This window comes from Hyaena hyaena, unplaced genomic scaffold (assembly GCF_003009895.1).
Source record: "Hyaena hyaena isolate Hyena2069 unplaced genomic scaffold, ASM300989v1 scaffold_245, whole genome shotgun sequence".
In the NCBI taxonomy this organism is placed as follows: Eukaryota; Metazoa; Chordata; class Mammalia; order Carnivora; family Hyaenidae; genus Hyaena; species Hyaena hyaena.
This window is the reverse complement of record NW_024080878.1, coordinates 984,545-1,012,180: the sequence shown is the minus strand read 5'-3', so window position 1 is coordinate 1,012,180 and position 27,636 is coordinate 984,545. Positions and strand designations below refer to the sequence as shown.

At 39.6% G+C, this 27,636-nt stretch overlaps 2 protein-coding genes and 1 long non-coding RNA gene across 5 annotated transcripts in view; all 3 read left to right on the top strand.

Annotated features, from left to right (window-relative positions):
- The window catches only part of LOC120240041, a 34,500-nt gene extending 7,723 nt beyond the window's left edge, over nt 1–26,777 (top strand). Inside the window, exons 3-4 of the long non-coding RNA XR_005530570.1 lie at nt 25,957–25,960; nt 26,766–26,777. This is a non-coding gene — a long non-coding RNA (uncharacterized LOC120240041). The remainder of the gene's footprint in view (nt 1–25,956; nt 25,961–26,765) is intronic.
- Nucleotides 240–16,916, top strand: TMEM9B (TMEM9 domain family member B). 3 transcript variants are annotated; one of them, XM_039244625.1, is made up of 6 exons: nt 240–471; nt 2,589–2,680; nt 8,567–8,675; nt 10,555–10,689; nt 15,738–15,911; nt 16,460–16,916. In XM_039244625.1, the coding sequence occupies exons 1-5, from the start codon at nt 367–369 to the stop codon at nt 15,891–15,893; spliced, it is 597 nt and encodes a 198-aa protein (XP_039100556.1). In that variant the 5' UTR covers nt 240–366; the 3' UTR covers nt 15,894–15,911; nt 16,460–16,916. The 3 variants fall into 3 exon arrangements, with proteins under 3 accessions (XP_039100556.1, XP_039100555.1, XP_039100557.1); XM_039244624.1 differs by having other exon boundaries at nt 15,738–16,916; XM_039244626.1 differs by lacking the exon at nt 2,589–2,680 and having other exon boundaries at nt 391–471; nt 15,738–16,916.
- Nucleotides 23,983–24,528, top strand: ASCL3 (achaete-scute family bHLH transcription factor 3). Its single transcript, XM_039244627.1, has one exon. The coding sequence runs from the start codon at nt 23,983–23,985 to the stop codon at nt 24,526–24,528; it is 546 nt and encodes a 181-aa protein (XP_039100558.1).
- Nucleotides 26,778–27,636: the final 859 nt, after the last annotated feature.

Here is a 27,636-nt window from a genome sequence, read left to right as displayed (position 1 = left end):
CGACTTCCCAGCGCGCTGGCGGCCCACAGCCTCCGCTGCTACTGCGTCCGAGAAAGACAGCCTCGCGCCTCAAAGCTCTGCTAGGCCGAGGCTGCGGCGCCGGAGGTTCCCCCTTCGTGCTCTGGGCCCAAATGTACGCGAGACTGGCGTACACTGCGCGCAGTCTCCGGGCCCTTCGCACCGGGAACCGTTTCCGGGGCGGATGCTTTTTGTAGCTGACCCGGCGCGGCGGGTGACGCCAAAGCCCAGACGGAAGTGCGGGCGGAGGAGCCGGCGCCGGAGCTCCAGCCTCAGCCCCAGCCGGGAGCAGGTCTCGGCAGGGGGAGGGGGGCTCCGGGCTGTGGGAAACTGCTGGGTCTGGCAGCGATGGCGACCCTGTGGGGAGGCTTCCTGCGGCTTGGCTCCTTGCTCAGCCTGTCCTGCCTGGCGCTCTCAGTGCTGCTGCTGGTGCAGCTGTCAGACGCCGCCAAGGTGAGTCCGCCCAGCCTTCGCTCCTGACTGGAACTCCTCCCCTGCCCCGGCCTTGCGGAAACGGAGTCTGTCAACCTGCTCCCCACCCGACTCCTCTCCCAGCCCTGCCAGCCCGACGCCTAGCTTCACAGCCCTAGCAAATCCCCCACCCAACACCCTACTGCCTGGTAACACTGTCGCCCTCCGGCCCTGACATTCTGACAGTCACTGACCCCACTGCCACCCCTAGCCACGACACTCCTCTCCTCTTTCCCGCCTGACTCCGCCGGCGGCCCCGGCTCCACCCAGGCGGACCCCGGCTCCACCCAGCCCTGACAGTGGGCGCAGCCCGGAGAGCAAGTCCTCCACCTCCTGGACACTTCCCTTCCCAGCCCCGACAGCACCCACCTCAAACTTTACAACCTTTCCAACTCTGAGAGCCTTTAACTTTCCACCCTTCAGCTCCAGATAGTCTACGGCCGCCCTCCACCTACCTGCCTCACAGACTGCTGTCTTCCTCTCCCTCCCACCCCAGTCCCTAAGGCAAAGGGATAGGAAGCCCCCAGGTCCTGGAAGTCTTGCCTCTTAGGAAGACTCATTTCACCTCGTGTCTGAACCGATTCCCTTCCCAGTGTAAGAACTTGCCTCTCCTGGCAGCCTTCCTTCCCAATAGGACCTACCAGAGTCTCTCTCACCAGCCTAATAACCTAACCTAACTCCCTCTAGGATCTCTTGGCCCCCTTTTGCTCGCCTTCTCTTTCCCTGAAAATTTAGGGGAGAAGGGAGGATCCAAACTGCAGGAGAGGTGAAGTTGTGGCCTTCTCTCCTGCTCCAGTTCTTGGCCCTTCTAGCCTCCTCATGTTGCCCTTTAATCCCCTTCCGCTCCTGCCCTCCAGACCTGCTCTGGCCCCATACATGCTTGTGCTTCCTCCTTGATGAGCCAGCTCCTTCTTGGGGAAAACAGAAGGAATTCACATTAATGTCATGGAGAAATTTGCAAATGGGGACATTTGCAGTTTTAAAAAATAGGAGCTTTAATCTATAACATCTTTAAATAATAGGGGCTGGGAAAGACAGGTTACATGCAGAGAGATCAGGGAGTTTTAACTGGAAATTCTTTTTGAAATCTTCCCTACCTCCCACCAGAAATGGGGACAGCAGCTTCAAAACCCTGCTGGCATCCTCTGCATGTCTCCTGTCATCACTTTAAGTATTGTGTTGTAATCATGTATTTGTTAGTCTCCATTACTAGGGTGTGTCCTAATTACTGGCAGGAATCTGAATCCACTTCCTTGAGCTCAAGTTCTGGTACTGAGCAGATGCTCACTAAGTGATTGCTTAATGAATGAATGCATTGTCAACTGTTCTGCCACACAGAGCAGCATATATAGTAGCAGTGGACCTTGTCCTCTGGGGACTAATGAGCTACTGCACTAAGATAATTTCCCTTTTGCTAATGAAGCTTCTCCTACTTCCTGTACTCCTATATTTAGTCACCTCTTTCTCCACCTCTTGCAGCTTGCTTTTTCAGTAGTTATCCTCTCTGTCTACCAGAATTAGAAGCAAAATTTCCTGGGAAGGGTGACCAAACTGATCTCAGCTACCTACTTTGTGTACTTCTTTCTAAATTATAGCTGAATGCCTCTAAAACTTCATCCCTTCTATAGAGCTCTGGCCCACCCGCTTTTATCCATATCAATGCCATTCTACCAAAGGGTGGAAGAATGGTGGATAAAAGAATTGTGACTTGTTTTATAAGTAATATTTAGTTTGATTCTTCCCCATCATTTCGTAATAGGGTTCTAATTTGCAGGCACAGCTGTCTGCTGTGTCTTTTTATTGATAGGCAGAGGGTGATAACATTAGCACAGTTTGACTGTCTCATGACCTGTAAATTGTGAGTGATAAATCACAGATCATGTACAGGTATTATTTCAAAATAATTTTATGTAACATATAATGATTCATTAGCATTACCAAAAAGAACCTGGGGCTTTTTAGAGCTTTTATTTCTCAAAATGAATGGTTTTAGATTATTTGGCAGGAGATGCTTAGTAAAATGTTTATGGTGCATTTTTTTAAAAATATTGATGCTAATCTGTCAACAAGCTATACTAAGTTTCCATTTTGGTTTACAGAACTTTGAGGATGTCCGATGTAAATGTATCTGTCCTCCCTATAAAGATAATTCTGGGCATATTTATAATAAGAACATATCCCAAAAAGATTGGTAAGTATTCTAGATTACTGAATTACCTGTCATATTTCTTTCTCTGGTTGTCATTGTTAGCCCAGAATGTTCATCCAATGTGTTGTTTCCTTTTTAGGTACAGCTGATCCTTGAACAGCGTAGGGATTAGGTGTGCTGACCCTGGTGCAGTCAGAAACCTGCATACAAACTTTTGACTCTCTCACAAAACTTAACTGCTAATAACCTACTGTTGACGAGAGGCTTACCAGTAACACAGTTGATTAACACATACTCTGTATGTTATGTGTATTATATGCTCTACTCTTACAATAAAGTAAGCCACCGAAGGAAAATATTAGGACAGTCATAGGAGAGAGAAAATACATTTACAGTACTGTACTGTGTTTGTTTTTTTATACACAAAAAAATTTGTGTATAAGTGGACCCATGCAGTTTAAGCCCTTATTGTTCAAGGGTCACCTGTTTTTCTTTTTAAACATTAAGTGTCAAATTCCACTTCCATTTTATTTTATTTTTTAATTTTTTTAATGTTTTATTTATTTCTAGGAGAGAGAGAGAGAGACAGCGTGAGCAGGGGAGGGTCAGAGAGAGAGGGAGTCACAGACTCTGAAACAGGCTCCAGGCTCTGAGCTGGCAGTCAGCACAGAGCCCGACGCGGGGCTCGAACCCATGAACCACAAGATCATGACCTAAGCGAAAGTCGGATGCTTAACCAACTAAGCCACCCAGGCGCCCCTCCACTTCCATTTTAAAAAGTGAGAGTAAAGCCCTGCGTGCTTGATGTAAACTTAAAGGAATATGGCCAAAACACAAAGCCCCAAGTAGGGAGGAGTTTATAAGGGATGGAGCTGAGTTTGTGGCACCTAACTGCCCATAGCTACCTTCCTGTGCCCCATTAAATCTTAGTCCTCTCTTTTGCTTTTCATTGGAAAGTAAGCAAGCCTCATTTATCTAGGTTATAATTTTCACACCTTGTAGGTTTTGATGATATATTGCCAATTACATAGGAGTCTATGTTTAGAAGTGTCAGAAAGCTCAGGAAAGAATGGGAATGCGATGTGTATTCATAGTTTCCCAATTGGTGTGCCATGGTTATAAATGTGTCAAGAGCAAGTTGCTCCCTCAGTCCTTGGGGTAATCAAGCAGGCCTGTGATGACTGGGATCTTGCCTCACTAGGCACCAGCAGCCTCCTCTATTTATGGACCTTCCAAATGATAGCTTTTCCACATATGGCATAAGATGATGGGGAAGTAGTTGTTTTGCAGCAGGATGGATGAGCCCTTTCTCAGGGAATTGTGAGGTTTTGTGGTTTGTAACCATGGTGGAATATTGCTGGGATAGGCTTATAAGAAAAATAGCTCCAGATGCTAGGAACTTTCACACATACCTGATTTCATAGCTAAATATCCAGCAAAACTTTGAAGGCAAAACTAAATTCATTTGATTACAATATTCCAAATTAACTTTGAAAAAGAAAAGGCAGCCTTTGAGCATGTTATTTTTTTCTGATACCATTGTCTGTTCTTCCCATGATACACATTTAGGTTCAATCTGATATTTGATAAGTGTGTTCTTGAAAATTTCTTATGAACTTCTGTGCTCCACTTTAAATTGTCTCATATCATATTACAGGGGCGCCTGGGTGGCTCAGTTGGTTAAGCATCAGACTCTAGATATTGGCTCAGATCATGATCTCACGGCTTGTGAGTTTGAACCCCACATTGGGTTCTGTGTTGACTGTGCAGAGCCTGCTTGGAATTCTCTCTCCCTCCCTCTCTGTCTCTGCCCCTCCCCTACTTTTGCTTGTTCACACACTCTCTCACAAAAGTAAGTAAGTAAATAAATATATCACAAAGTGATTTAGCTATATTCTTACAGATTGCTCTATCATCAAGTTAGTTTTATGATATAAGAAAGCTGAAGTAAGTTTAGTTATTCCTATAAATTTTCCAAATACATTAAACACTTATATTTAGGTTAATCTATTATTAGTAATAGAATATGATGCCTATTATTGGAGGGGCAAGAAAACTCACTGTTTAGCACTAATCTTTTCAATGACTTTTTATAATTCCAGGTTTGTACAGAGACATATGTCATTCATCTTTGGTTATTGGTCAAAATAGGGGGCTTTGAAAATAAACAGTTGAGAACAAAGCTTGTTTGCAATTTTTCTTCCCTCTCTCCCTTCCTGCAGCTCAGCTTTTACTGAGGATATGTTCTCAGTTGTTAACTGGCTTTAGGAGGGTAGGCAGGTTATGATTAATCAGGACGTTATGGCTTTACAAAGCCTCCAATAACTATTTGGTGCTAGGTATAGTTTTACCTTGTGGCTTCCATTTCATCCCATTGTTAGCATTAATTCCTTATTGACTTACACTGTTTAAAAAATTTGAGGTCTCTGGTTTGTTTGGGATATGATGTAAGTACTCCTTTTGGCACTAGGGGGAGGTGTTGCCTCATTCACAGAGTTGTTGAGTTCTCTCTCTGGGTTCTGTTTATAATGACCAGCCACTTAGAACCTACCTTCCTACTTCTTTTCCACCCTGCACAACTTTTGCACAATGCTCAATATCTCCTTGTTACTAAACTGTATCAGTACTTGAAAAGAAACAGTCAATACTCAACACTTTGATCCCCAAGTAATTCCTAGGTATTGTTGTGAAGGCTTCTGAAGCTGAAATAGGAAACTAGGAGATAAGTCTTATTTTCCTGAGGTTCAGAGAGATACAGGGGAGCTGACCTAGGTGGTAGAAGTCCTGGGTTCTGTGAAAGTGGGGCTGGATAACCTCTAGGATTCTGAGATAGATTCCCCTGAATAGGATTTAGCTTCCTCTGCCCATTTTATGCCTGCACCCAACTGGATACATTTCTGGTCTTCTATATGTTTGGAACAGATAACACAAATTTGTATGCTGTGAGCTATGGGACCTTACCACACTACCAGTTGAGGCTTCTTTTTCATTAATACTTTTGTTAAAATTAAATTAACCTGTTAGGGATAACTGAATTTTTATCATTTATGCCATTTTGGGTTTTCTCTCTTATGCCACAGCTTGAGGGAATGGGACACAAAAAAGCAAAGAGAAAGATGTAGCCTAGAGAATTGGGTGCCTCCAAGAAAGATGGGTGGGGTGAGACAGGATGCTATTGTAGAGTTCTTCAGGCAGCCAGAAGTGCCTAAGGAAACGATGACAAAAGAAAATGGCCAGCAGCTGACAGGAAAGTTTTGCCTACTTTTATTTTAAAAAAATTTTTTAATGTTTGTTTATTTTTGAGAGAGAAAGACAGAGCTCAAGTGAGGGAGGGGCAGAGAAAGGGTGGAGACACAGAATCTGAATTAGGCTCCAGGCTCTGAGCTGTCAGTACAGAGCCCAACATGGGGCTCAAACTCACAAGCCATCATGACCTGAGTAGAAGTTGGATGCTTAACCAATTGAGCCACCCAGTTGCCCCTTGCCTACTTTTGCTGAAGGTGAACAGAGTAGTAGGCTCTTAATAGCCAGGGAGAGTAATAATTTAATTATTTCTTAAAATTGACAGATTTCTGGGAAAATATTTTTTGATAGAATCTCTTTTTTCAAAAACCATAAGTAAGTAGCCTGGAAAATGGGGGGAAAATAGAGAATACCCAACAACAAAACTATTCAGCCTTTTATTTTTTTAATATATTTCTTCTGGGTAATCAGTTTTCACTTTTAAATATTTTTGTTGTCCTAAGCCTATTTCCCCATCCTTTTTCAATAGACCTTTGCTCATTAAGAAAAGTAATTGTTTTTCACTGTACTTTTGAGTGTTCAGAATTTACCAACTATTAAGTGTAATTAGCCTTTCAGATACCACACTGTGGCAGTTAAGACTAAATTAATTCATTCATAAAAGAGGTATCTCATGTTTGAACAATGCCCCAAGATACTTTATTTTTTATTTATTTATTTATTTTACAAATAGTTTATTGTCAAATTAGTTTCCACATAACACTCAGTGCTCATCCCCACAAGTGTCCTCCTCCATGCCCATCCCCCCCTCCCCCCCAAATCCATCAGTCCTCAGTTTTTGTCAGCATTCAAGAGTCTCTCATGGTTTGCCTCTCTCCCTTTCCCCCACCATTTCCCCCCTTCTTCTCCCCCTTGTTCCTCCGTCAAGTTCCTCCTAATCCTCCTATACGTGCACACATATGATATTTGTCCTTCTCTGCCTGACTTATTTCGCTCAGCATAACACCCTCAAGGTCCATCCATGTTGCTACACATGGCCAGATTTCATTGTTTCTCATTGCCATGTAGTATTCCATGGTATAGATAAACCACATCTTCTTGATCCATTCATCTGTTGATGGACACTTAGGCTCTTTCCATGTTTTAGCTATTGTGGAGAGTGCTGCTATGAACATTGGGGTTCATGTGCTCCTATGCCTCAGCATTTCTATATCCCTTGGGTAAATTCCTAGCAGTGCTATTGCTGGGTCATAGGGGAGTTCTATTGTTAGTTTCCTGAGGAACCTCCACACTGTTTTCCAGAGGGGCTGTACCAGTTTACATTCCCACCAACAGTGTAGGAGGGTGCCCGTTTCTCCACATCCTCGCCAGCATCTAGAGTTCTCTGATTTGCTCATTTTAGCCACTCTGACTGGCGTGAGGTGGTATCTCAGTGTGGTTTTGATTTGTATTTCCCTGATGAGGATGGATGCTGAGCATCGTTTCATGTGTCTGTTGGCCATCTGGATGTCCTCTTTGGAGAAGTGTCTGTTCATGTCTTCTGCCCATTTCTTCACTGGGTTGTTTGTTTTTCAGGCGTGTAGTTTGGTGAATTCCTTATAGATTCTGGATATTAACCCTTTATCTGATATGTCATTTGCAACTATCTTTTCCCATTCCGTTGGTTGCCTATTAATTTTCTGGGTTGTTTCCTTGGCTGTGCAGAAGCTTTTAATCTTGATGAGGTCCCAATCATTTATTTTTGCTCTTGATTCCCTTGCTTTTGGGGATGTGTCAAGTAAGAAGTTGCTGCGGTGGAGGTCAAGGAGGTTGTTTCCTGCTTTCTCCTCTAGGGTGTTGATAGTTTCCTGTCTCACGTTCAGGTCCTTTATCCATTTTGAGTTGATTTTTGTGCATGGTGTGAGAAAATGATCTAGTTTCATTCTTCTGCATGTTGCTGTCCAGTTCTCCCAACACCATCTGTTAAAAACGCTGTCTTTTTTCCATTGGATATTCTTTCCTGCTTTGTCAAAGATCAGTTGGCTGTATACTTTTGGGTCCACTTCTGAGTCCTCAATTCTGTTCCATTGGTCTATGTGTCTGTTTTTGTGCCTATACCATACTGTCTTGATGATGACAGCTTTGTAGTAGAGGCTAAAGTCTGGGATGGTGATACCTCCCGTTTTGGTTTTATTTTTCAGTATTACTTTGGCTATTCGGGGTCTTTTGTGGTTCCATACAAATTTTAGGATAGTTTGTTCTAGTTTTGAGAAGTATGCTGGTGCAATTTTGATTGGAATTGCATTGAATGTGTAGATTGCTTTTGGTAGTAATGACATTTTAACTATATTTATTCTTCCTATCCATGAGCATGGAATGTTTTTCCATTTCTTTGTGTCTTCTTCAATTTCTTTCATAAGTTTTCTATAGTTTTCATCATACAGATCTCTTGTACAGATGCATTTTTAACTGTTAACAGCAGCACTTTTGAAAATAGCTACTTGATATATGGCTTTGGTTCTTAGACTGTTAAATCTCACTAAATTGTTAATATTGAGAAAGCAAATGATTTCACTTCCCTTATTATTTATTCCTTAAATTCTTTCATTGGGTAAGGTCAGTGGTTATTCTGAATTTCAGGAAAGTTTTGGTCAGTACAAGAAAATCCAGGTAGGCTGATACAGTATTTTGTCTTTGTTTTTCCAGTGATTGCCTTCATGTTGTGGATCCCATGCCTGTGCGTGGGCCTGATGTGGAAGCCTACTGTCTACGCTGTGAATGCAAGTATGAGGAAAGAAGCTCTGTTACAATCAAGGTAAAAAAAAAAAAAAAAAAAAATTCATCTTCTCTGCTTCTAGAATAGTTCTTGATGGTATCTAGACAAGAAAATTTTGGACATCTGGGTTCTATTTTAGTCACTCAACTACTATTCTTCTCTCCCCTCCTCACTACCCACTAACCCCTTCCTTCCTCACCCCCAACACTAACCCCAGAGAAACAGTGGGTCTGCTTTCTGCCTACCTCACTGAGATTCAGCTTTATTAGAACACATTACATAGGGTGTGATATGAAATGGCACAAAAATGTCCTATGTTTACATCCCAAAACATATCCCAACTTTTCTGTGGGCCGTGTTTGCCAGAAGCTAGTGAGAGCACAGCATGACTAGGCCCTCTCTTCCTGCCTTCTCAACCCTTAGGGAAAAAACTTGTATAAATAGACTACTTTGTTCTAGAAATGTCACTCTGGATTCTAAGATTTCCTTTCTTTATTTCCTACAGGAAATAGAATATAGATCACTCTCCTCACCATTTGGACCTCTAATAAATTAAATTACTTTATTATGGTGGCTAACAGCTCTCCTCCCCAATTTTGTACATAGAGCTTCCCATTCATTACCCCTGAGAAAAGACTTTATGAGGAATCTGGGGTGGTCAGTGTAACAATTACAAAGATTTCTGTGGGATAATTTCTGCTGCAGCAGAGTGCTATCTCGTAGAGAAATTCTCACTGTACTTTTTTATTTTTCAACTAAATTTTTGATGTATAATTTATAGAACCTAAAAGTCACTCATTGTAAGTGTATAATTGAATAAATGTTAGGAAATTTTAAACAATTAAAAAATGTTTTTTAAATTTAGTGTTAAGACTTTCTTATCACCCCAAAAAGATCTCTCATGCCTATTTATAGTTAATCTCATTCCCACCCCCTAACCCTTGACAGTCAGTATTCTGCTTTGTGTCTCTACAGATCTGGATATTTCATATGAATAGAATCATACAATATGGGTCTTCTGTGACTGCTTTCTTTCATTTAGCATTTTTTGAGGTTTATCCATGTTGTAGCATGTTATCAGTATTTAATTCCTTTTTATTACTGAATAGCATTTTAGTATATGAATATACCACACTTATATTATCCATTCATTAGTTGATAGACATTTGAGGTATTTCCACATTTTTATTATTATGAATAATGCTATCATAAATATTTGTGCACATGTCTTTGTGTAGATATATGTTTTCCTCTCAAGTAGATTCCTTAGAGAGGTAAGTTTATTTTAACTTTTCAAGAGACTGCCAGAATGTTTTTCAAAGTGGTTGTACCGTTTTACATTCTCACCAGCAATGTATGATCGTTCAGTTTTTCCACATTCTTGCTAACATTTGGCACTGTCTCTAATTATAGTCATTCTAGAGGTGGGGGGAGGGGGAGTCACACTACTTTTTGACAGTATACTAATTAAGATTTCAGGAAAATCACTGACCTGAAGTGTATTTTTGTATATCTAAATTGATCTAAAAGAGTATTCTGTTGAAATTCATCTGACTTACATTTTTTGTTAGGGTTCCTTTAAGTTGTCATAACACAGTGCTGCTGAATCTAGGATACCATCTTCAGGTGAAAAAAGCAAACGGGTGTGCTAGCAGCTGTGACAGATGATTATCAGTAGGTGAAGATGGAACTTCGAAGATTCACAAAAAGATCCCAAAGACAAAATGCTTACTTTCCTTGTACTATTTAAGGAAATAGTTGGTGAAGAGTTGAGTGTGTTTATGTTGGAATCTGGTTTGTATAGGAATCCTTTGTGCTTTGCTGAAAAATCAGTCTTCACTGTGGCTTTATTATTATTATACAAATTTCTGATTTCTTGGCTTGAATAGAGATGTAACTTATTTTCAATTTCCTTTAGGTTACCATTATAATTTATCTCTCCATTTTGGGCCTTCTACTTCTGTACATGGTGTATCTTACCCTGGTTGAGCCCATACTGAAGAGACGCCTGTTTGGACACTCACAATTGATACAGAGCGATGATGATGTTGGGGTAAGTAGTTGGCATGCCCTAGCTGTGTATGGCCAGTCTCTGTCCTCATCTGACATAAAGAGCAAGTCGCATATAGATGTTCATGTGCTGGAGCAGGTCCTCAACTAGAGAAGCCAAGGACTGTTCTGATTTAGTATATGTCTCTTCATGAGGAAAGTGCTCTGTAAAGCCATCAATATGGTAGTTTAAATGGATGGTCTTTGGCGAGTGTGCTGCACAGGGCTTTGCCCCTTAGTATCAAGGGCTCACTTTTTTTTTTCTTTTATAGTTTATTCTCAAGTTGGTTTCCATATAACGCCCAGTGCTCATCCCAACAAGTGCCCTCCTCCATGTCCATCACCCCTTTTCCCCTCTCCTCCACCCCATCAACCCTCAGTTTGTTCTCAGTATTTAGGATTCTCTTGTGGTTTGCCTCCCTCCCTCTCCTTAACTATTTTTTCCCCTTCTTCCATCATCCTCTGTTTTTCTCCTGTTCCACATATGAATGAGAACATATGGTATCTGTCCTCTGCCTGACTTATTTCACTTAGCATAACACCCTCGAGTTCCATCCATGTTGCTACAAATGACCAGATTTCATTGTTTCTCATTGTCATGTAGTATTCCATGGTATAGATAAACCACATCTTCTTGATCCATTCGTCTGTTGATGGACACTTAGGCTCTTTCCATGATTTGGCTATTGTTGAGAGTGCTGCTATGAGCATTGGGGTACATGTGCCCCTCTGCATCAGCACTCCTGTATCCCTTGGGTAAATTCCTAGCAGTGCTATTTCTGGGTCATAGGGGAGTTCTACTATTAATTTTTTGAGGAACCTCCGCACTGTTTTTCAGAACGGCTGCACCAGTTTACATTCCCACCAACAGTATAATAGGGTCAAGGGCACACTTTTCATTGCCTTTCCCTGTTTACACCGAGAAAAACTTCTGAGATAGATTTCTCCCCAAGCTCCTGCCTGAATACCTTTCCTGTCAGCATGACCAAATATATTAGAAGGTAAAGAGGCTTTAATGAAGGGAAGCATGAAGACTATGTTCTTAATGAGGTGCAGCTTGATAACCTGCTGATGTTTTATATTTCTCTTTTCCTCCTTCTAAAAAAAAACTATCATTCCCAATTCTCTTCCTGCCTTCAAAACACATTTATGTTTCTGTACATATAATTGGAATAATCAGTATGTAAATTATTTTCTGGTCCCCTTTTTGTGTTAATATTACTTCATTCAAAAATGTCTAGTAATTGACGTAGTCCACAAACTTGTTATTCAGTATAGCTTAGAGAATATATTATTTTGTCATTATCCTGTTTGGGTTTCTTTCCAAATTTTCCACTATTTCATTATTCTATATATAATTATTTTTAGATATTACTTTTATTTTGGATTACTTTATTGGCCTGTATTCTATAAAATGGATAAAATTCAATAGAGTTTCAAGAGCCAATCCCAAAAGCTAAAGCAAGTGTGAGCCTTTGCCAACCATAGTCAGAAATCCTTTTACTCTGGAATGGCTTGTGGACTTGTTGGTAAAGGATGGGAAGAGGGAATCTTGACTAGATGGCTTGAGTTATAACTACAAACACAGCCTGCTTTTTAATGAATACGTTGTTATCATATGAATACCAATACTCAACTGATTTGGGCAAGATTTCGTTTATGTTTTGTCAAGAACTTTAGTAGAAACACCTCTGTTTGCCTCTTTTTTCCTTGCTTCCTTATTAATTCAACCAACACATAATGAGTAACCTTTCCGTGTCAGGTCCTCTGCTAGGGACTAGGAATAAAGAGATGAATGAAACAGAGACAGACACTTAAAAGAAATGACTAATTATAGTACATTTCCACCTTTTATTTTTAATCATGTAAGAAATGCCTATTTACTTTTTAAGAATTTGAGGCAAAGAGTGATAGGCCGGGAGAAAGGTCAAGACTGGAGATCTGATGTCAAAAACTAGGCATATGGGGCTAATAGGGCAAGAGAGCTAGAAGCACAGGAGGTTGTACTAGAAGCATTAGAGTCTCAAATACTGTTCCCATGTTACTTTTTATTCACATATGACAGATTTTCTCTGCTTCAACAGTATTGACATTTTGGGTTGGATACTTCTTTGTTGTGGGGTCTTGTCCTGTCCATGGTAAGGTACTTAGCAGCATCCCTGATCTCTACACCCTAGATTCATCGCAATCATGATGATCAGAAATGTCCACAGATATTAGCAAATGTCTCTGTGGGGGGCAAAATCACTCCCAGTTGGGAACTAACATATGAAAATATTATGTATCAAAGCTCACATAAACCATTTCATAATAGGCACACAGATAGATAGAAAATCTGACTTAAACTATATTCTTTGCAGTATAAAATATCTGGCTCCTGATTTTAGAAATAATATAACACATATAGAACATACAAGAAATGGATGCACAAATGTGTAGAAGAAAACATGTAGGAAAGTCGTGTGATTGGTAGGGTCATGTGCTTAATAACCATTTTGTTCACCATCTTAACTGAAAACATGGTGTCTGAGAGGTCTGGCTAACTCTTGGATACCTATTGAATTGATTCTGGGCAGAAAGCCTCCAGCTGTGAATTTATGGTAACAAGTCTGTACAAACAGAAGTTAAATTTAAATTCCTATAGTTGTTGCTTATCTAACATGAGGGTTCTTAACTATTTATGTGCTTTTAAAAATGCTTTATTAAATTCTCAGTTAAATTCTTTTATTTTTTCTATTTTTGCTCACTGTAGAGAATTTTAAATTAAGTGAGAGTTGGTATAAATAGTTAAGAAGCTCACTGCAAGTAGTCACAATATTTATCGTATCATGTATCCATGACACATCATTGCTATTATCAAAGCATTGCATTAAAACGTGTTTTGTATTTATTGTAATTTTATCAGGTGTAAAAAGAATAAACATATAAAAGGGATAAATCTCTATTTGCATTCTCCCGGCATCCATGACCATGAGCAGCTAGTTCAATCTTGTTCTGATAAGGTGGAGAACAGACCAAAAGGATTAACTGGTTTGTTTAGTCCTTTAAATTTCTCCCTTAGGAAGGTTTTTCTCCTCCTACCTTGAAGGGTAGATAACAGGACTATGAAATTGAGAGCTGCTCTGCTGATAAAGTACATCCTTCTTCCCAGATTGTTTAGGTCAAAACAAACCGATGGTAATACTATTTTATATACAAGTTCATTGAAGCACCATATTCCCATAGAGTCATTTTAATCTACTTGAACAAAATCAGTGTGTAAAGATGATATAACACCAAGTCAAGGTTAGGTGAGGTAAGCCTTGTGTTGGTTTGTTACATGACCTCAGATCAGTGTATTTCAAGTAATCCAATAACTTTAGCCTTCCTCGTTCTTGACCTTTTTTCTTACATCTTTGAAACATTTTGAACTTTATGGAATATGTTTTTATTATTTTTATTTGTAAGGTTAAAAAATTTTTTAAAGGGGGGCGCCTGGGTGGCTCATTCGGTTAAGCGTCCGTCTTCGGCTCAGGTCATGATCTTATGGTTCGTGTGTTCGAGCCCCACGTTGGGCTCTGTGCTGACAACTAGCTCAGAGCCTGGAGCCTGCTTCAGATTCTGTATCTCTCTCTCTCTCTGACCCTCCCCTGCATGCTTTCTCTCTCTCTCTCTCAGAAATAAATAAAACATTTTAAAAAATTTTAAAGGACAGGGGGCTTGCTGTTTGCCTTTGTTTTAACAAGCTGTTACCTAAAGTAATGAAAAGTTGAGGCAGTTTTGGCAGAGAAGGCAAGGAGAAAGATTGATTATAGAAAACTCTTTGATGTCTTTGAAACCTAGACATTTTATGAGTGTCTTCCTATAAAAAGAAGACCAGGTGTTATAACTCCACATAGTGAAAGATGTGTATATAGTTAATGTGGTTATAGCTTTCTATAGATGTGCTGACTCCCGCCCAGATACATGATGGAGCTTTTGCAAACATCCACGGCAAAACAGTATTTCTTTCTTTGAGGCAAGGTTTAATGAGAGAGGTACAACTTGTGACTTGGATCCTATGTTGGAACATTTAGAAGCTTTGCTAACACAGGGTCCAGGAAGAAGATCAAGGAAAAGGCAAACAAAAAGCAATGAATTAGTATTGAATGCTTTTTGTCATCTAGGCAGCTGTGTTTATATCAAATTCATAGATAGATTAGCATAGTTGTTTCCTGTGTAATGACTACAAACATCAGTGGCATTGGTTTACTTTCACCAGGATAGCTTGGTTTTCTACAGGTACCTAAGTAACCCTTCAGTAGCCTCTTTCTGAAGGCAGCAACTAACATGGAAGCCCCTGAGTGCTCAGTAGTGAAAGATTTGAGTATTTATCAAATAAAAAGGGTGAAATAATGATTTCCTACTGTCTTTGGTAATAGATGGTAATTGTAGCCCTTGAGCTATGTCTCTTTTCGTTACAGATTGGGGGAGGGGGAATGAAAAGGATTTGGGAAACCAGTCCATTTAGTGTATGTGTTAAAAATGCAGGGAACTATTAAAACCAGCCAAGTTAAGATCCTATCAACTCCTCTCCCAAGGATGAATGTGGTTCCAAGCTGGCAAGTAACAATTCTAATGTAATGGGAATCAGGAAAGTAAAAGACCAATCTTTTCTCTGCCTGATTAACTATAAAGTATTGAATAAAGCAAGGAAAAGTCCTGCTTTCCATATCTGTAACATGTAGATATTAATGTGAAAATGGATTTTCCTTCCCCTACTTGTCAGGGAAAGCTTGTCTTTAACATAAATGACCACTGTCTTTGTCTTAGTCCCTGCTTTTCATGGGAACTGTCTTTGGAAATGGTGACATTTCACAAATACCTCCTTGTCACTCATACTACTTGCACCCCATTACTGTAATCGAGTTCATCCTACTTCTGGCACTTGGGCGCCTAAGAGTGCTTGGCCAAAGAGATGGTCTGTTTGTAAAGTCCAGCTGCTCCTCTCTCTGTGGCTGGATAATTGCTGTTTTGTGTGTGTGTTTCACACTATCATGCCATCTCTGATCTTCTCCATTCCTGCACTTTCAGGATCACCAGCCTTTTGCAAATGCCCATGATGTGCTAGCCCGCTCCCGCAGTCGAGCCAATGTGCTGAATAAGGTAGAGTATGCCCAGCAGCGCTGGAAGCTTCAAGTTCAGGAGCAGCGAAAATCCGTCTTTGACCGTCATGTTGTCCTCAGCTAATTGGAAATCATACCGAAGGTGATTAGAAAGAAATGAGGCAAACAACTGAAAAATATTGACTGAGTATTCCTGGGTTTTGTTTTAATACCCTGTTGATTTCACCAACTTTTGCTGGGAAATTCAGCATTGGAAACAAAAATGTGCTTGGTATTTTCCTTTCTTGTTAAGGTATTAATACAGACATTTTTTAAAAGCACACACCTCAGAGTCAGCCAATAAACCTTTTTCCTATTTGTGACTTTTACTAATAAAAAATAAGTCGGCCTGTAAATTATCTTGAAGTCCTTTACCCAGAACAAATACTCTCTTTTTCACCATGCAGTTTTAACTTGGTTTTCAAGATAATTTTCAGGTGTTGTTTTGTTTTGATTTGTCTTTCTGGCAGGGAAGAGGAGGGGTGTGTGGGAAGTGGTTAGCATAACTTTTCTCAAGTCACTTTACTAAACAAACTTTTGTAAATAGACTTAACATTCTATTTTCAAGTTTCATTTATATTTTGCAGTGTAGCCAGCCTCATCAAAGCCCTGACTTACCCATTTGAATTTTGCACTGACTATATTATCTAGGTATCTGGTTCGCCTGTGGCTGCACTTCATGGTAAAGTGGATCTGAAACACCTGGTGGCTCTTCATAAAATGCAGATTTTCCTCATGTACTGTGATGTCTGATGCAATGCATCCTAGGACAAACTGGCAATTTGCTAGTTTACTCTAATGACTAAACATAGTCTGGTGTGTGTGGTCTTTCTCATCTTCTTCTAGTATCTTTAAGGATGAATGCTAAGAACTTGGACACTTGCAATAAAGGAATTTTCTTTTAACCCGAAGCCTCTCTGGATTGGTGACATACACACCTTTGTCTACATTTCCGGTCAGATAGAGAGGCAGCTGTTTGAGCTCTACTGTATGCTGGGGTTCTGGGGGCCTCCTTCTGAAATGTGTTAACAGTTATTGGATAACTGGCTTTTTTCTTTGGACATCCTCTTTTGGAATGTAACAATAAAAATAATTTTTGAAACACTTACCAGTGTGTCTTTGTCTCCTAACTTTTCTTTCCTCTTTCATTTGCTGCATGATAAACTTGAAGATACAAAGACATTTGGTATCCTGTTATGAGACTGTTTTATGACAGTTTAATTATTTTTTTTAATGTTTTATTTATTTCTAGGAGAGAGAGAGAGACAGCGTGAGCAGGGGACGGTCAGAGAGAGAGGGAGTCACAGACTGAAACAGGCTCCAGGCTCTGAGCTGGCAGTCAGCACAGAGCACGAACCGCGAGGTCATGACCCAAGCGAAAGTCGGACGTTTAACTGACTAAGCCACCCAGGCGCCCCTATGACAGTTTAATTATAAAGTATCGATACTAAATTGTGTGTGTGTGTGTGTGTGTGTGTGTGTGTGTGTGTGTGTGTAGAAAAAGGGAGAAAGAGAAAATGTATGGGTACTTAGACGGGGCTCTGAAAGTATACAAATATTTTGACAAATTGAGAGATTAAAAGTCATGAAAACACACGAAGGAATCCTTTTTCTAAGAAATTCTTGGCAAAAATGATAATTAAATTAATAAGGCCAAGGTTTTAGGAGCTCTTAATGGTTTTTTTAGCTAATCAAAAACATTTTTTGAACCTACAAACCTAACCTAGACTTACTGATTTTATTGTTAGTATTAAAAGATATAAGCTCAACTACAACCAAGTGGAATTTCTCACTGATAAATGAGATAAATGCAAGGCTGATTGAACATTGAAAAATCAATTAATGAAATCTATCACAGCAACAGGCTAAAGAAGAAAAATGACATGATCCTATCAATAGATGCAGAAAAAACATTTGACACAATTCAAAACCCATTTATGATAAAAACTCTTGGTACACTAGGAATAGAGGAGAAATCCTTCAGATTTATAAAGAACATCTACAGAAACCTATAGCTAACATACTTCATAGAAACCAGAAGCTTTCCTATTAACCAGGAACAAGGCAAAGATACTGTATCCTCTCTCATCACTTCCTGATTTTCAACATCATACTGCAAATTCTAGCTAATACAATAGTAAGAAAAGTATGGATTGGGAAGGAAGAAATAAAACAGCTTAGATGATATGATTGCTTATAAAATCCAAAAGAATTAGCAAAACAAAACTATCCATGGATATGACAACTCAATTGACAAGATGTCAGTTCTTCCTAATGATCTATAGATTCAACACAATCCCAGCCCAGATCTCAGCAAATTATTCTGTAGATATCAACAAACTGATTCTAAAGTTTATATGAAAAGGCAAAAGACCCAGAAAAGCCAACACAATATTAATGGAAAAGAACAAAGTTGAAGGACTGACGTATCTGACTCTAAGACTTACTATAAATCTACAGTAATCAGTGTCAGTATGGTATTGACAAAAGAATAGACAGATGAATAGAACAGAGAGCCCAGAAATAGACCCACACAAACATAGTTAACTAATCTTGACAAAGGAACAAAGGCAATACAATGGAAAAAAGCGTTTTCAACAAATGATGCTGGAACAATTGTATATCCACATGCAAAAATAAGACAAATACTAGATACAGACCTGAGACTCTACAAAAAATTAAAATAGATCATAGAGCTAAATGTAAAACAAAATTAAAATGCCTAGAAGATAACATAGAAGAAAATCTAGATGACCTTTGGTCATAACTTTTTAGATAAAACACTAAAATCATGAATCATGAAAGAAGTAATGATAAGTTGGAGTTCATTAAAATTAAAAACTTGTGCTCTGTGAAAGACACTACCAAAAGAACAAGCAGATGAACCACAGACTTGGAGAAAATATTTGCAAAAGACATATCTGATAAAATTCTATTATCCAAAATCTACAAAGAACTCGTAAAACTCAACAGGAAGATGAATTTAAAAACTGGGCCAAACACCTGAACAGATTATCTCACCAAAGAAAATATACAGATGGCAAGTAATTATATGAAAAGATGCTCTACATCATGTCATTAGGGACATACAAATTAAAACAACAATGAGTTACCACTACACACTATTAGAATGGCCAAAATCCAGAACACTGACAACACCAAATGCTGATGTGGATGTGGAGCAACAGGAACTCTCCTTCATTGCTAGTGGGAATTCAAAATGGTACAGCCACTTTGGAAAACAGTTTGGCAATTTCTTAACAAAACTAAACATGGACTTGTTATATGATCCAGTAATCACACTCCTTGGTATTTGCGTAAATAAGTTGAAATCTTATCTCCACACAAAAACCTGCCCACGGATGGTTATAGCAGCTTTATTCATAATTCCCAAAACTTGGATGCAACTAAGATGTCTTTTGGTAGGTTAATGGATAAGTAAACTGTGATACACCCAGACAATGGAATATTATTCATCACTAAAAAGAGATGTTATCATGCCATAAAAATACATGGAGGGACCTTAAATGTATATTACTAAGTGAAAAAGGCCAATCTGAAAAGGATATATGCTATGATTCCAAGTATCTGACAGCTGGAAAAGGCAAAACTAGGGAGGCAGTAAAAAAAAAAAAAAAAAAAAAAAAAAAAAAAAAAAAAAAAAAAAAAAATCAGTGGTTGTTAGGGGATGGAGGGATGAAAAAGGTGAAACATAGAGGCTTTTTAGAGCAGCAAGACGATTCTGTATGATACTGTAATGGTGGATGCATGTCATTAAACATTCGTTAAAACCCATAGAAGTACAACACCAAGAGTGAACTCTAAGGTTAACTATGGACTTTGATGAAGTGTCAATATTGTTTCATCTATTGTAAGAAATATATTACTGGGGCCAGTGGGGGAGGATGTACAAGTGCAGGGAAATGATCATATGGGATCTTTGTACTTTCTGCTCAATTTTGCTGTGCATCTAAAATTACTCTAATAAGTTCTAAATTAGAGGAAAATATAATAGGTATCTTTTTTAATTTGTTTAAGTTTATTTTTTTATAGTTTATTGTCAAGTTGGTTTCCATATAACACCCAGTGCTCATCCCTACAAGTGCCCTCCTCCATGCCCATAACCTCTCTTCCCCTCCCCCCAAACCCCATCAGTCCTCAGTTTGTTCTCAGCATTCAGAGTCTCTCATGGTTTGCCTCCCTCCCTCTCCCCAACTATTTTACCCCCTTCTTCTCCCCCACGGTCCTCCGTTAAGTTCCTCCTAATCCTCCTATACGAGCAAACATATGGTATCTGTCCTTCTCTGCCTGACTTATTTCACTCAGCATAAGTTATCTTAACAAAATTCATTAAGTTTATATTTAGGTTCATGTTTACCTTCCTGGTTATAGCCTTAATCTCTATTTAAAAGAATATTGACCAACATTGTGAGACTATTACCTAAAGATATTTTTCATAAATAATTTTTATAGAAAATCATATAAATCAGATGAATGGGAGGCATTTTTTTTAGAAAATAATTTGATATAAGAGTCCAGTTTTGTAAGCAAACCTTTCTACTTAATATTGTTATGTGTTGTCATATCTACATATTAGGTAGAAAAAAACAGCTAAACCAGAACTAAGCAGTTCTGTTTAACTGTAAGCTACTTTGCATACAGTTACTAAATGATCACCTATAAATCAGGTTAAGTCTGACACAGCCCAAAATACAGCATCTTAGCTACAAAACAGGTAAGAGACTCTTCTCCAGAGTGGCCCACAGGGGGAGAATAAGAATGTGGCCTTTAAGAAAATTCCCAGGCACAGTTGGTAAATGATGAATTTTATCAGCTGATTATTCCATTGTTTTTAACTATCAAATAAGCCCATATATTGAAAGATCCAGATTTTGCTGGTGATTAAATCTGGAAGAGTGGAAAGGGTTTGGTTTGGAAATCAGGAGACCTAGGTTCTGTCCCTTCCTCTGCTATGAGCTCTGCAAGCTAAGCCAACTCACAACCTATAAGAGATTAGATAGGAGGATTTCTAAGATTCCTTCCATCCCTAAAATTCCATAAATCAATTAGATGTGCAGTTGTAGCTTTTTTTTTTTTACAGGCTAGATATTTTTAATGTCTTTGAAAAGTTGAGGTTTTTATGCTCAGCAGAACTACCAGAATCTCTTAGGATTTTATCATTAAGACCTCATCATTTATTTCCCAGAAGACAGAAATCTGAGATTTTCCCATTTGTTAGCTGTGCATGTATCTGGAGCTGCAAAGCCCCAGCACCAATAATCTGTGTTGCTTTCTTTTAAAAATTTGTACTCCATTTCTATGAACACTTTCATCCTCCAGTCAGCTTCCTATCTTGATCCTCTTCTTTACTACATTTATCATTCTATCACTCTGTTGTGTTGTGATTAAATTTTCTTCCTTGAGTAAAAGAGGATCCTGTTTCAATGCTACTGCATTCATTAGTGAACTTTGGGGAAATGCTCAGTAAAAAAAAAAAAAAAAAAAAAAAAAAAGCTGCTTGACAGCGTGTCTACAGAGACATCAAGCTCTTTTTCTAAGAATTATGCATAGTCTAGTTAAAGCCTAGAAACTTTCAAGTACCTGTGCGATATGTAAATTACTCAGATTCATCTGGGTCAAGTTTTAAGACATTAAAATTACTTGTCAGGGTAAAACCATACCTACAGAATTCTTGTGTGTAATCGGCTTTGGGGACAGCTACTTTACATTTTGATTCTCTATCGTGTCAGTTCTGGCTTTTTAGCCATAGGCTCTGCTGTTCTCAGAAATGTAGAAATACAGACTCCATACCCACTGTGCCATTTTTGTAGCTTCTGCCATCCATGTTCTTTATCTCTTACCATCTGGAATTCTTGCCTTGGGAATTTCCTAACTTTTCTCTAGTAACTTTTTATTTTTGATAGAATCTTGGCTAGTTTTTAGTCTTCAAGAGATGTTTGTTTTATGTTAGTTATTTTAAGCCAATTTGGTCAGTAATTTGGAATCTTTCCTTTTTTGTTCCTTTGTTTTGATTTTTAATTGCGCCTACACACTTGTCTCACCCCTGCCCCTACCACAACCCTGTATTTGGAAGAGCTTTTCCTGGCATTTGCTCCCTTCCAGGGTGTTTCACCATGACTTCTCACAGCACTCTTCGCTTCTCACCCTCTCCACCCCTCACCCTCCATCCCCCATGACGTACTGCCCTCTGTGATTTTTGTCCTTCAGTAGCCATAGGATAGGCTTTTTCACACTTTACTTTAAAATAATACACTTCATTAAGGGTGCCTGGGTGGCTCAGTTGGGTTAAGCCTAAGACTCTTGATCTCAGCTCAGTTTTTGATTCTCAAGGTTGTGAGTTCAAGGCCCAGATTGGAATCTTGGGCTGGGTGTGAAACCTACTTAAAAAGAAAGAAAAGAAAAGAAAAGAAAAGAAAGTGCATGCACTTGAATTCTAGTGCTTTGAGGCTACTCCACCCATTACATGGTATAGCTTGCAAGTTGTTGCTATGCTCGGGTAGAGAAGCAAGTGAAATATTACCTAATCTCGCTCATAAACAGGGCTGAGGTTTTTCAGGGGAGAGGAAGTTGCCTCTTTTTCTTTACACATGCCAAGCATAGAGGTCAAGCCCTCATTCCTAAAGATGTTTTAAAATCACATCCCTGAGAAATTAACATAAAGCCATATTTCCCTCTTTTCTGGAGGCCCACAGGTAGCTTTCATGTTGCTTTTCCATTTTAGGTATGGTCATCTCTCAACAAATATGCTTTAGATAGGTCAGTGTTTGATTTTCCAGCATTAGGGAAAATATAAGCCAGGTTTTTCTGTAAGCTGCAATTTAGAAAGGGCCACTGCACAAGTATTTGTCTATAAAGAAAAGAAAGAGGAAAATAACTGATGCCCGTACAGTATATATATTTTTTCATTTGATCCTCACAGTCACCCTGCAGAGCAGTTAATACCTCAGTTGATCATAGGAAAAAACTGAAGCTCCGAAAGGTTAAGAAGCTTGCCTAAGGACACACAGCTAGGACGGGGCAAAGCCAAGATTGAAACTCAAGGGTGTTATAATCGAAAGGAAAAGTGCTCTTTTCCTACACCACTACCATACCTCCCAGTTAACTGGTTACACTGCAGTATCCCTGTAAAATCTGCTGTGGCTTTATTATTATAGTCAAAGGCAAAAAGTAATGGTTATTTAATAAATGAGGTGCATGAAGACCTATTCAGAAAAAAAGGAATGTATTAGTGTGGGACCTCTTGGGTATAATGATTTATCCTTATGTTCCATTAAAAAAAAATCCACCTAAATACAGATGTACTTCATTCAATATAGTTAAAGTTCTGTGTAAGTAAAAATATGTAAATTGACCATGTTTTAAGTGTATTAGGGGAATTTCTTATTTAAAAGAATCTTAAAGTGAATTTTTCAGAGCAAAATGATTCCTTTCTTACTTTTAAAAATATTTTTTATTTTGCCCCGGCATATCAGGTATTATTTAAGATGGCTATGCCCATGAGGTTGCATGATCATTAACTCGTTTGTAATGTCTCCAGCATTTATTTGAATATTGTGGTATTTCAGTGTTTCCCAAACTTTACTTATTTGCATTGCATGCACTTTCAGGGTCTTCATTATCTGTATTCCACCTGTACTATTGTTTACTTACTACTTTTCTTTAAGTGAGGTTTTTGACTCAAGCAGATGTGTTTTTAAAAGAAATTTTATATCTGCCATAAATGTGAAATCAGTATAATTCGCAATTAATAGAAATTAACAGCAAACTATTATTAAATCCTAAATAGATACTATTGCTTGTTGAAGGCTTCCATCTGAGAAGAATCAGAAAGGATTCTAGTAGTGTGGAAGACACACTCCTACAAGACTAAAGCTGTGTCTTTGTAATCACAAGGATAGAAAGAGCTGGAAAGGAATAACTTTCTTATAAAGTGAGTCAATGTTAGTTAATGCTGTTTCCCTGTATCACCAAAAAATCCTCTCTTCCTACCCAGAGTATTAAAACCGCATATCGTTTTCAGAATGAGCTCAGAAACTATGCATCAAAGCAGAGAAGTCTTTAAACCAATGATCTCTGAGAAAGTCGATGATATCTGCTCTCTTTTGATCTGGCCAAATTAATAAACTTGGTTATGTTTCCAGGCTAAAGAGGAAATGATGGACAATCGAAGCTACTCTAATCTGCCAGAAAAACTGCCTGTCTTCTCTGATTCTGGCCACTTGCCGCTGACCAGGTCCTTCTACCTGGACCCCTTGGTCACTTTCCACCTATATCCTGATGCCCCGGTACCGTCTCCCTTCTCTGAAGACCTGCCATTACTGCCTTTTCCCAGTGATTCCCTGATCATGGAAAATTATGGTGAACCCTGCTCCTTCTCCTTCCCCATGCCTTATCCAAATTATAGAAGGTGTGAATACGCCTATGGGCCGGCCTTCATCCGGAAAAGGAATGAGCGGGAAAGGCAGAGGGTAAAGTGTGTCAATGAAGGCTATGCCCAACTCCGACATCATCTGCCAGAAGAGTACTTGGAGAAACGACTCAGCAAAGTGGAAACCCTCAGAGCTGCTATCAAGTACATTAATTACCTGCAGTCTCTTCTGTACCCTGATAAGGCTGAGACCAAGAATAACCCCGAGAAAGTTTCCTCCCTAATGGCAACCACCAACTGCCACAGTGACCCCATTTTTAGAATGATTTGATTCTAAATAGAAACAAATAATTTTACAAAATGGAGTCTCTAACAGCATCATTCAATAGTTTTTCCTAAATGTAATCTGCACAGGCAAATAACAGCTCAAATGTTAACCTATGCTGGCTATTTCTTACCGGGGTTTCAGATGTATGACACATTACCTTATGTGGATTGAGAAGATGCGGCTTAGGCTTTGGTGATTTGTTTCAAGAACTTTAGAGGAGCAGAAGTCCCCAGGATTCCCTATACGTCTCCGCTCGCCCTTCTCACGCACTTGACCAGAGTCTCAGCTGTGAGACACTCTCACAAATGTATTGTAAAGTATGGCTAATGACTGCTCAATGCTTGTAATGCACTTTGCAGACAACTTCATGTGAAACAATCACAATGAACCTCTCTTGACTTTCAGAGTTTGGTGGGTTTTATTACTGTAATTTGGGGTTAACAGGAAATCTATACATCTCTATCTTACTGATGTCCTGATGGGAAATGTGCCAGGGAAATGTCCTGATGGGCTGAGGCAAAGGGAGTTAACAAAATCTTGTTGTCATTTGAAATTATTTTAGAGTCATCTCTTCCCCACATGCAGAAGGCTTCCTCAGGCAGCCGAGTATAGGGGTTAAGAAGGCATTCTCTGAAATCAAACTGCCTCAGTTTAAACTAGGACTTTGCTACCTCCTTTCCATGTCTCATTTCTTCATCCACAGAGTGAGAATAATAACAGACAGCTATCCCCTATGTTTATTAGGAGAATTAACAGTGTCTGACACAGAAATATTCATAAACATTACTATTATTATTTTTTAAACTTTTAAAAAGTTTATTTATTTATTTTGAAAAAGACAGAGAGAAGGAGGAAGGGGCAAAGAGAGGGAGAATCTCAAGCAGGGTTGGCACTCCCAGCACAGAGCCTGATGCGGGGCTTGAACTCAGAAACTGTGAGATCATGACTGAGCCGAAATCAAGAGCCAGACACTTAACAGACTGAGCCACCCAGGTACCCCATTACTATTACTATTATTAACCTTGTTTTGTCCATAGCATCACCATTCTCCAGGTTCTCCTGGCCAAAAAATATCAGGTGCCATGCCTTTCCTTCATCCCTGGGAAGGACTGTTACTGCCCTAAATCTTGGAGTCTGCCTCCAAAATATCTCTATTTCCATGACTAGTGTCAGCTCTTCCTTCTCCCTTAACTCCCAGGTCCCATCCATCATCAAGCCCAGTAAGGACTTTCCATACTCTGGTACATTCATCTCTACTGTCATCTCTGTAACGTTTTCCCACTCCAGTCATTACTCGTTGATTTATTTTGTATGAAGTTCCTTCAAGGAACCTCTCCTATCTTTACACACTGCATAAACACACCTATCTCTTCAGTAGACTGGTCTTATTCCTCCAACATTGCTAGCACCCAGCAAAGAGCCTCAAATCAGGTGGGTGTTGCGGGTAAATATTCGGTGTTACTGTTTTCCTATTCCAATCCTGTCATGTTATATCTGAGTCACTGGTAACAGTCTCCTTCCCTGGCATCCTGGGCTCTATTCTTAACTGGCTGCATTCTCACTCTGGTGTTTTTTCTTCAAGCATTTCATATCACTTCATTGCACAAAGGTGTCAAGACCCTATGACGTCTCCCCTTTGACCACCATTTTATTCACATGTATCTTTTTGGTTTTCAAAACCCCCACCAATCTGGCCCCTTCCCAAATAGTCACATCTTGATTTTCTGATGACACCCCATTTCCTCCAAAAGAGAAAAGCAGTCTTGCAAAGGCGTCCTTCTCTCTTAGCTTTTGACTCCTAAACTGGAATATTCTCCTTTCTCCCATCATCATTGAAATCCCACCTGTGTTATTCAGAAGTCCTCCTCTCACTGCCAGAGACTCCGTTGGCCTTTTCTGGACTCTAACTTTGTGTACCAAAGAACTCAGCCTTTAGGTATGTGGTCCTTAGCAAGAGTTATTCTCCTGACTACCAAGTTGTGCTCTGTGAGGGCAGTAATCAGTTAAGATGCATTTGGTTGCAAGAAAGAGAAAATCCAATCCAAATTTATACAATCAGTAAAGGCTCACATAACTGAAGCATCTAGCAATAGGGCTGCCTTCAGTCAGGTCTCAACAATGTCACCAAGAACCTGTTTTGTTTAGGTCTATCCTCCCTTTTCTCTGAGAATAGCTTCGGTATCCCCAAAAGGCAGCCAGAAGCCCCTAGAACAATTTATTTTCTTATTTATGTATAGAAGGAAAGAGAAAGTCTATAATCCAGAATTCCCAACAAAAATCTTGGGATTTATTCTGATTGGAGAGGCTCAGGAACACGCCCTTTCTTTCTTTCTTTTTTTTTTTTTAAAGTGCAGGCATTTTCTTTTCTTTTTTTAAATATATTTTTTTTAAATATTTTTATTTATTTCTACGAGAGAGAGAGAGACAGTGTGAGCAGGGGAGGGTCAGAGAGAGAGGGAGACACAGACTCTGAAACAGACTCCAGGCTCTGAGCTGGCAGTCAGCACAGAGCCCGACGCGGGGCTCGAACCCACGAACCGCGAGATCATGACCTAAGCGAAAGTCGGACGCTCAACCGACTAAGCCACCCAGGCGCCCCAGGAACATGCCCATTCTTAACCAAACCCCAGGAGCAGAGCATGGGAATGAAATGTGCTGATTGACTCTCGTTCTAGCTGTGGAGGTGGGGGTGTGGTCAGCTTCTCCTAATCACGTGCGTCTGCAAATGGAAATGGGAACTGTTGGAAGAGGGGAAGGAGAGAAACCCCTGCAAATGTCCCTACATACTTTTTCCGTATTCTCCCCTGAACACAGTGCCAGGCACATAATCGGTGCACAATGGCTGTCCCGTGCCTTAAACACCAGCCTCTCCCATGGACATTCAAATAAGTACAGCATCCAAACTAGTGTCCACGCCCATCACCCCCAAGTGGTCACCACATCTCTGCTCTTCAGCAGGGTCCTTTCTGTTACGGACAAGATATGCCCCCATCTTTGGTTATTTTGCTTTAAACTACAGATAAGTTCCATCTTAGCGTCTTTTGGCCAGCCAGTGGCCTACCCGACCTGGTCTCCGCCTGCACAAGGTGGAGGCAGATCAGTAGCCCCTAG

Excerpts from the sequence above, each read along its gene's own strand:
- TMEM9B (XM_039244625.1), top strand. The coding sequence starts at position 367 with ATGGCGACCCTGTGGGGAGGCTTCCTGCGGCTTGGCTCCTTGCTCAGC. Across the intron at positions 2,681-8,566 it reads AACATATCCCAAAAAGATTG|TGATTGCCTTCATGTTGTGG; the intron begins GTAAGTATTCTA and ends TTGTTTTTCCAG. Across the intron at positions 8,676-10,554 it reads GAAGCTCTGTTACAATCAAG|GTTACCATTATAATTTATCT; the intron begins GTAAAAAAAAAA and ends AATTTCCTTTAG.
- ASCL3 (XM_039244627.1), top strand. The coding sequence starts at position 23,983 with ATGATGGACAATCGAAGCTACTCTAATCTGCCAGAAAAACTGCCTGTC.